The sequence below is a fragment of the Limulus polyphemus genome, unplaced genomic scaffold (genome assembly GCF_000517525.1).
Source record: "Limulus polyphemus unplaced genomic scaffold, Limulus_polyphemus-2.1.2 Scaffold4159, whole genome shotgun sequence".
Lineage (NCBI taxonomy): Eukaryota > Metazoa > Arthropoda > Merostomata > Xiphosura > Limulidae > Limulus > Limulus polyphemus.
Window position 1 is genome coordinate 10564 of NW_013669769.1, and position 9767 is coordinate 20330.

At 29.5% G+C, this 9767-nt stretch overlaps 1 protein-coding gene across 1 annotated transcript in view; it reads left to right on the top strand.

The window, feature by feature from the left end:
* LOC106470685 (acyl-CoA synthetase short-chain family member 3, mitochondrial-like) overlaps nt 1-9767 on the top strand; it is a 26949-nt gene that overhangs the window by 10144 nt on the left and 7038 nt on the right. Inside the window, exons 5-11 of the mRNA XM_013931245.2 lie at nt 707-747; nt 1639-1742; nt 2350-2445; nt 5069-5135; nt 6078-6159; nt 7881-8003; nt 8479-8578. Coding sequence (XP_013786699.2) covers nt 707-747; nt 1639-1742; nt 2350-2445; nt 5069-5135; nt 6078-6159; nt 7881-8003; nt 8479-8578 — 613 coding nt within the window. The remainder of the gene's footprint in view (nt 1-706; nt 748-1638; nt 1743-2349; nt 2446-5068; nt 5136-6077; nt 6160-7880; nt 8004-8478; nt 8579-9767) is intronic.

Genomic DNA, 9767 nt, shown 5'->3' on the forward strand with positions numbered 1-9767 from the left:
TATATATATATATATATATATATATATATATATATGTGTGTGTGTGTGTGTGTGGTATGTGAAAGTCTATAAAAGTAAAATTGCCAATAGCTATAATGTTCTGTAGTTAGAGGATTATATTACATCATAAAATCTGTTTGAATACAGTATCAACAATGTTTGCTATACTAAATTTCTCATTCAAATGTTTTTGCTGGAGGTATCCATGTTAACTCCATGTCACATGAGCAGGTACTGCAGTTGTTGACCTAAACACATACTGTAAAGCTCAAACTGATATAGTACTGTGGGATTTTTTTCAAGTCAGAGAAAAGTAACAAGTGTTTGAAACACTTTGATTAATATTTTCAGTTTAATTTTGTATCTAAAAATGAGCAATTATTTTTGTTCATACATTATGTATTTCTTTCAAAACAAGGTACTAGTTCAAAATGAAAAAGTTTATTAAAACTGTAAAAATAGAATTAAATAAAACTCAGAATGAAAACCTAAGACATTTCTGACAATGCATATGTTACATCAAGTCAAGGATATGAATAGTTATGGTTTTAAGAATTAGAAAATTAATTGATTAAATTATGAGATGAGAATAACTTTCTGAAATGACTTGATTACTTCCATTTTACGTCACAAATAAAAATATTTCTTAGATATATTTGATTTTGTATGAATTCTTCACTAATTGCTTATGTTGTTTTATCTTTAGGATCCAGAAGCCTTCATAGGAAAACTGTACAACACTTCCTGGTACTTTAGTATTTTTTGTTAATTGATATCGTATACCCTTCAATGTAGGGAATGATCATTGGATGGTACCTCCTTTGCCTGTAAATTTTAGTTTAAGGCTGGGGCAAAGATGTACACATGCATGCATGAGAGAGAGAGAGAACAAAGTAACACTACCATTACACATACAACTTTAGGCTATGGGGAATCTTTTGTGTATTGATAATGCATCATCTTATGTGAGATTTGGTATATTAAACATGTATGTGAATATATTTAAATATACATCATACAACTTTTGAGACCCTATTCAAAGTGCAAATGAGGGCCTTCTTTCAGCTCTAGTAATAATTGCTAAAATAATAATAGGTCAGCTAGAATTTGTACAGTCTTGTATGTCTGTTAAAGAAGTAATTAGCAAAGTTAGCTGTAACCCAGAAACAATAAAACAGCACATAGGTGGAAAAGTTAACCCAAATTCATTCTTAATGTAACATTTTGAAGACAAAATGAGGCATGTTTGGAGGGGGGCTATATTGAAGTATGGGCACACAAGCCTAAACTGACTTTGTACATAGAAACTACTTGTTATTTAAAATTAACCTTAAGAATTGTAGTGTGAATTGTTAATACTAAGTAACTGACATTAAACTATGTGTAAAAATTGTCATAGAGTAAACCCATTAATACTGTTCAACCTAGGTTGTCCTATCACATTACAGTGTGTATTTCTTAATGGAAGTTTGATATTTCTCATTCATTGATTAACAGACAATGTTTTATACAGTTGGCTTAATATATTGTCGTTTGTTAACTATGGTATTATATATAGAGAGTTTGTGTTTTTTTTTTATTTTTCACTTTTTTAAGATGAGAAGGTTCAGAGATCTCAGTAATTGTGTTCTTTTCTAGTCTGCAGTATCTATTTGTAGCAGGAGAACACTGTGATTATGAAACCTTGGAATGGGCTAGAGATAAATTAAAAGTTCCTGTCTTGGATAATTGGTGGCAAACAGGTAAAGGAATAAATGAAATGACATTTTTAAAAGGCTATGAACTGAAATTTTTCATTCAATGTGCATTAGATTGTTGAGTTTTTGTGCTTTTTTTAACTTGCTTTGCCAGTAATTGTAAAAAGAAGTTGAGTAAAGCTGTGTTTCTTGCATATTTTATGTTTATTATGCTTAGTATTGGGGATCTGTTGTATAGTTATGAATAAACATAATATTCATACCACCATAGCAAAGTTAGTTTTTCAGTGATTTTAAATGTTTCTATGCATTTTATGTGGTTATTAGGCAAAATCTTCCTGTCTTATAGGTTCCAAGACTACCTGTGAAGAAAGACATAACAGTCTATTCTTGTACTTAACCATTTTGGTATTTAAAGGATTTATTAATTTTTTAACGATATATGAACATTTTTGTTAAACTTCCTAAATAAAGTTTAAGTTTTGTTTTTGTTTTTTAGGCAAGAGTATCATCCACAGTCATTGCAAACAAAGGAAATAAATTCATAATAATTTACTACAAGATAACTGAATCATAAAAATTACTTGAATGGTAAAAGTTTGTAGTTTGTTTAGATAGTAACCATGCATGATCTTTAGTGTCTTCACTTCAGAAACAGGATCTCCAATGACAGCCACCTGTGTAGGGCTTGGCAACAACCTATATCCTCCACGAGAAGTCAGTGGAATGCCAGTGCCAGGCTGGGATGGTGAGTATACTACAGAGCAATAGGATTTTGGTCTCTTAGGCTTAAATGTCATGAAATTGTTGCTTTTTGTTTTTATCATGCTAACAGATTTCCACGTAATGTAGAACAACAATGTTTTTAATATAACTCCCTGAAAAGTATGTGTATGAAGGATTTCTAAACATTTTTATCTTTAAATCCATCTTGACAGTATGACTATACATATATATATAAGCCATGCTGGGCCTCCTTACTCAGTATTATAAAATTTTCCAACTGTTTCTTAATTTGCCACTTTTTAATTGTCTTTTCAGAAGCATTCATAAGTGAATAGATATAATATCTGAACTTAAAACCTAGAAACGTGCTTATTCAACTTTCATTCTGAGCTCTGTTTTACAGTAATGAAATACACCAGTAAACTGTATGGTGTAAGAGCGTAAGACATCAAAACTGGCAACTTATGGTTTACTTTATGGTATCACGTATGATAAAACATTACAATAAGGCTAGAAATACTTGTAAAACTTTTCACGTTGTTTACTAAAGCTATTATATATTGGGTTATTAACAAAAACAGTGCATATTATAATACATTCTCAAGTGAATTATGTCTTTTATAGGGGCATTTTACTTTCTCAAGAGCTCATTATTGTAGCAGATTTCATTCAGTATCAGAGCTCATTGTTATAGCGGATTTCATTCAGTGTCAGAGCTCATTGTTGTAGGGGATTTCATTCGGTATATAGCTCATCTGGTAGGCAGGGTTTAGGGTTATGATACTTTTCAGTTTTCTTTGAAACACTAATTATGTGTGTCATCATAAAAGACATTAACTATGTAATATTTTTAATGCTGAAGCTGACAATTTATCCTTTTCTAAGATAACAGATGTCTAACATTACAATAAAACTGAATATTTTAAAGAATGTTATGCTTAATTACTCCATTAGTGATATCAGTAGCATTTCCTCCAATATTCTCATTGTTCTATTCTATAGCCTAATGACATATCATATGACAAGGAAGCATTCGCTGAAAGTGTCCTAGAACAAAAAATAACATTATTTTTATACCGGGCCAGTTACTAACACTATTTTGAACCTTACTTTGGTGTTTTATTACATTTGATGTCATTGAAATGCCCCTGTTATTTATTCATATATTTAATTCATAATTATTTACTCCTTGTAGTGTTTATTGTTAAGCACAAAGATACACAATGGGGCCCACCACAGGTATCAAAACCGAATTTTTAGTATTATAAGCTTTCCACAATTACCAGGGATGTAGTGTGGTGTGGATGTGTGGGCACGATGTACCTGTACTTTTTTTTAGCCAGAGTGCCATTCTGCTACTATTTCAAACGATTCCCACCTTATGGTAGATTTTACATTCAGGCACCTCTTTGTATAGCATTGCATCACTGACAATTACAAATGTTAATGTGTTGGTTTAATACTTAAATCTGACACCATTTTCTGGTAGATAATATTTCCAAAACATTACAGCTTCACTGTTGAAAATTATTATTTTAATTAATTTGATAATTATGATAAAATTTCTGACATATATAGTCACATTGTTCTTTGTACTGATGAACTGAACAAATGATATTAATCTGGATGTTTTAATTTAACTTGCATTTTAAGTCTAACAATTTAAAAAGTGGGAAAACATTTTGTCTAACATTTAACTGATAACAATGTACTGTTTCAAGTGGGGGTGGGAGGATTCAGTGCTCAGTTGGAAGGAGAATTGCTTAGTTTTCAATAATATATAGCATGGATGGGATTAGGTTTATATGCCTAGTTATTATTGGCATGAATATAATAATTGATGGTGTAAGAGATGTAACTGTAATGTCACATATTTATGTGGTTCTGTGTCAAATTTAGTGTTACTATATTACTGGTTACATTTTAGTGAGATGATCTCATGTAAGTATCTCTAGTATCAATTAGTAATTAATGATATATGTGTTATATTTTTAACATGTTTGTTGATATGCCCAATAGATGTTGGAATATATATTGAATTCCAATTCTGGATATGTATTTATTAATTTCTGAGATTTTCTTGGAAATTTTTAGATTTTGACCAATATTGGTATATGATTATTTATACAATTAAAATGGTTTAACTCATTGATATTAACACATGAAATGTTCTTCTATGCTAAAAGTAAGTGCAAGTTGTATCTACATCTGTTTGAATTTTAAGAAGTTTTTATTTTTGAAATTGATTAATGAGAAAAATATTAAGAATTGCTCATAAGTTTGAAATTCTATATGCTGTTTTAACCCCAAAACTATATTAAGAACAATAAATTTTTATAGAATTTGTTATTTTTTAGACTAAACTAATGTCCATCAAAGTAATTTGGCACATTAAACCCAATTTTAGCATAGTATGTGTAAGTTGAAGAAAATTTAAAGTTATTATATTTTGTAATTTTTTGAAATAACAAAACCAGCTGCTGAATATTCATTTTAATATTAATGAAGAACAAGAAATCTGATTAACTAAAAAGCCGCAATCTATTGGCAGAATTTTTTTAAGAATACAAACGTTGAAGCTCTAATAGATTATAAACTAGATTTAATATATATATATATAGACAGGAATATTTTGTTTTTCAAAGTACAAGTTGTTCATGAGGAAAAGCAATCACCTGCCAAACCTGGAGAATTGGGTCGTATATTAATAAAGTAAGTAGTTCTGTAAATTTCTGGTAACTATTTTGTTATTCTCTTTTAAAAGTTTGATGAAGCTACAAAGACAAAAAATTAGTCAAAATAAAATGCTCTTTTATAAGTATCTGGAGAATAAAGGTCATTTTTTTCTAACCTTTTTATCAAAATAATTCTAGTTACTAAGTACGTCTGGAATATTTCACAATTTTTAAGTGAACTGTGGCCCCTTTATAAATAAGGTAATTTCTCTGGAAGATGTGGTTAGTTAAACAATATTTATATACACATCACAAGCCTATCTAGCATCACAAGCTGCTATGTATGAGAAGTGACTGAACTAATTTCAATAAAATTTGGTATAGGAACTTGTATGGATTCCCCAAAGATCCTATTTAAACAGCATTCATTTCAATTTTAACACCATAATGTCCTAAATGAGAGACCAGTTGAGTGAGGAGGTAGGTAGCAAGATATATGAAACCAATGCCAAATGAAAGTACCTTTGTATCAAATGAATGTTTTGTGTGCTACAGCTCACAATAGAGGAAGGGGTGGCTCATGCCCCTATTTATGGTAGTACCAGTTATCTTTTCTAATAGTATGTAAAGAGACATACTACTCTTAGTAAAGCTTTATTTAGTTAAAAATAACATATTATTTCTCTATATATTCTCTTTTTTATATATCATAAAAATTCCAGATAAACTCCTTTTTTTTATTCAAACATCAATGAAATGGAAACTAGCACTGCAATACTTGCAACACTGTGTAAAATATTATTGAAAACCCAAGTTGTTTCATTATGAAAAATTTTTATTTGGTCAATATTTGTAGCTTGTCATACTTTTGTACAATTTTTAGTAAAAAATCATATATGTATGATATTTAGTTAGTCTGTAATAATTTATTAATATAATATGTTTTGTTTCTTTCAGTAACAAAACATTTTTTGTGCAGGTTACCATTACCTCCAGGATCATTTTCTACTTTGTACAAGAATGAAGAGAAGTTCAAAGAGATCTACTTCACAAAATACCCTGTAAGTGATGATGGTTGTAACTATATCTTGAACTTCTAAGGGCCTTTAAGCACTAGAAATTTGTTAGAAACTACAAATACAGGTTTTTTATTTTTAATTAAGTGCAAGTGGTGAGAGGAAACTAAAAATCAGTCACAAGTGTTATCAAGTGTTACTACATATACCCTAGGCTTACTTAATATTAAATAGCATTAAGAATTTGATCATCTTTTGTACATCTAATATTATAAGAAAAGTCATTGGTTGAAGAGCAGCCTTAAAGCTGCAGAAGCACTACCAACCAAGCACCAGAATAAAAACAAGCAATGATTCAAAATGTTTTATTAAAGTTATATATTTTTTGTTATCTTTCAGTGTGTAGGCTTGTCCATATCACTGTAATATCTATTTCAACTTAAAATATTTTCTTCCTGGTTCAGGAAATCACATTAAGGTAATGGATTAAGGATTAATAAACAAAATATTTTGAAACATATATGCACATAAATTTAACAGATCACATTAATCTACTATCAAGGCAAGCAATTAGTGCAACGTTAAAATATAAATAAAGTGCAAAGTTCCTTACTTTCACAAACTCAAATATAAGTGATTCTTATTTTTTTATGTGTAATTCATCCATTTATGAATATTAAAAGTATTGTATGTTATAACATTGCTCTAATTGCAGAAATGAAATATACAAATTTAAGAAACTTGTTGTCAAATGTGACAAACCTAAGCCTTCAGCTATACAAGTTTGGAAAAAGTCTCATCTTTAACTGAATGTGCACAGGCTTGGTCCATTGGACTCATGTTGGAGAAGGAATATTGACTATATTTCAAAATTTATTATGTATATTTACATAAAATGTGGCAAACTTTTAATAAAATGTACAAGTAAAATTATATGAGTTACAAAGTTATTAGTACTCGGACATGTCTGTGGATTGACATCAGTATAATTCAGGCTCTGACAAGTTGGAATGCAAGGTGATGTTCACGTAAAGAATAAAAATAATTTTGTCCGTCATATAGTTTGCATACTATAATTGCATAACCTCTACAACCCTAGTATTCGTGAATATTTTATCTGGTATTTACTCTTCTGTACCAAAAAACATTGCTAAATCAGCAATGTAGGGTAAAATTAACAGTTGATAACTCTAACATCAAATGCACAATATTATGTTGACTGGCACTCTAAAATGTCATGGCTTGTGCACTTTGACCATCATCCAAGTGCATAGGTTAATTCATTCACTAGAATGGGTCATATAGATATACCACAAATTAGGCTTAATGAAATGCATAATTAGTTCTGGAATGAAGAAAAAAATCTTTAAAACAAAAAGATCATTGGCAAAAAATACCAAATATTATAATTAACTGTTTATCTATACAGATCTTGTTTCTTCATTGCATCGTAATAATATTAACTTATGGCTCCATTTCTCTATTTTTTATTATTATCATTATATAATACAAAGTAATCAGTGTGTGTGTGTATATATATATATATATATAGTGGGAATTGTATGACACTACCAGAATCAATTAATGTAATTGTATTGGATATAAACACTGACAGTATGCAGATGGAACTTTTCTTGTTGAATTTATAAATAATCAGCGTAATTCCCAAACATATGAGGTATGCCAATATTAATGTGCATATCTTTGTGATTTTTAAAGAGAGAGCAAGTACTAAATACTTTTTTAAATAAGTCTCAATATTCCAGGGCTATTATGATACTATGGATGCTGGGATGATAGATGAGTATGGCTTTATTAGTGTCTTGTCTCGAGAAGATGATGTCATCAATGTAGCAGGACATCGTCTTTCTACTAGTGCCTTGGAAGAAGTAAAAGATAATTCTTTACATCTTTAAATGAATTTTGGTGTAAACAGAATATTAGCCATTTATACAAGTAACTGTAAGGGAATACATAAAGAAAAACACCTCATTTGTACAAGTAACTTTACAAAGAGATAAAGTTGTGTAAGATGCTGCACACAAAAGTTTCAGTTCCAATTATTTTGTTTTATGTCTCTTTTGTATTTGAAATTTTGGGATAAAATAGTTTTCTTTAAGCTAGATCTTTTGTGTCAAACTTCTGTTTTTAAAATTGGTGACAGTGACATGCTAGTGGGATTTCTTAACATACATCTTGTATTAATCTGCTCTAAGAATGACCATTTCTATTTTAGCAGATTTAAATTCATATTGTATGTAATGTAAACAAACTATCTACTAGTAAGCTATATACAAATGTCACTTTTAGCAGTAAGAATCATCAAAATTTGCTACTGAAAGGAAACATTTCACATTTTTTCAGGCAATCATGAGCCATCCTGATGTAGTGGAATGTGCAGTTTTTGGAGTCCCTGATGCATTGAAAGGAGAAGTTCCACTGGGACTCTATGTGATGAAAAATGGTGAATATAACATGATATCTTAAAATCAAAGGTTTTTATCTGCATTTATATGTGCCTGTGTGTGCACAGGAGCATGCAAGACAAGCTCAATTGGATAAGATAGATGGTTCTGACAAAGATATGGTGGTGATATGTACTTACTGCAAGATTTTAATGAAAGGGATTAACTGAAAATATAATATTGGCCAGTATAAATTTTAGTATTCAAATTATAGAGAGAAAATTATGTTGTTACATTTGATAGGTGTATTTTTATTCTAACTGGTAACGTACATACTGATGAACAAGATGAATAAGCATTATACATAAGAAATTATTATCTCATTGAGGGAAGCACAGTTTACTGGCAGGTTGTTATTATTAGGGCACCACCATGTAAAATTTAAAGGTTTTTCAGTACAATTTCATATCAGTTAAATAAATAACAAAGAAATATTTGTTTCCTTATTAGCATGATTTGTCATTTATTAGCAACCTTAACAAAATGTAGTAAAATTAGAAATTTACTTTGTTAAAAAGCTTTGAATTACTTTAAGTTACAGCAGTAAAAGAAAAGTTTAATTTTGTTATTAGCTTCAAATATGTAATGGATGGGTCAATGTGAAATCTAATTAAGTTAGTCATTATAGTGTGAATTGGAGAAAATATTCTTGTAATTTTTGGCTAAATTAGTGTTAGTATCATTAATGAGTAAAAATTACTGTAAAAACGAAGTTGCAGTATTAAATGTGGTAAATATACCTGACTTCAGTAAGAAAGGAAATGAAGACTTCTCTGAACTCATACAATTATTGGAAAAACTATCAGCCAACAATTGTAGTGAAAGTAAATTTTAGATTTTGTTTGTATGATTAAAAGTTCTAGAATGTGGAAGTAGCTTTAAACTGTTAGGGACTTGATATGTTTTAAAAATCAAAGTACTAAAACAACAAGCTATATTTATCTAACATTATTACATTTTAAAAGTAAAAATGAAGGACATTAGATAGTAGACATTGTGGTGCCCTTATGATGTGGACAACACATTCTAAAAATAGCTGTAAAAGATTCAGTTGGATAATGTATCTCTAATGTAGGATATTGCTTTACTTAGCTTGTAAATGTTGGCATGAGGTTTAGTTTGTATAAATCATGGGATAAAAGTTCAGTATGTTTTTGCAAAAGATGCCTTATATGGAATATTTTGTAA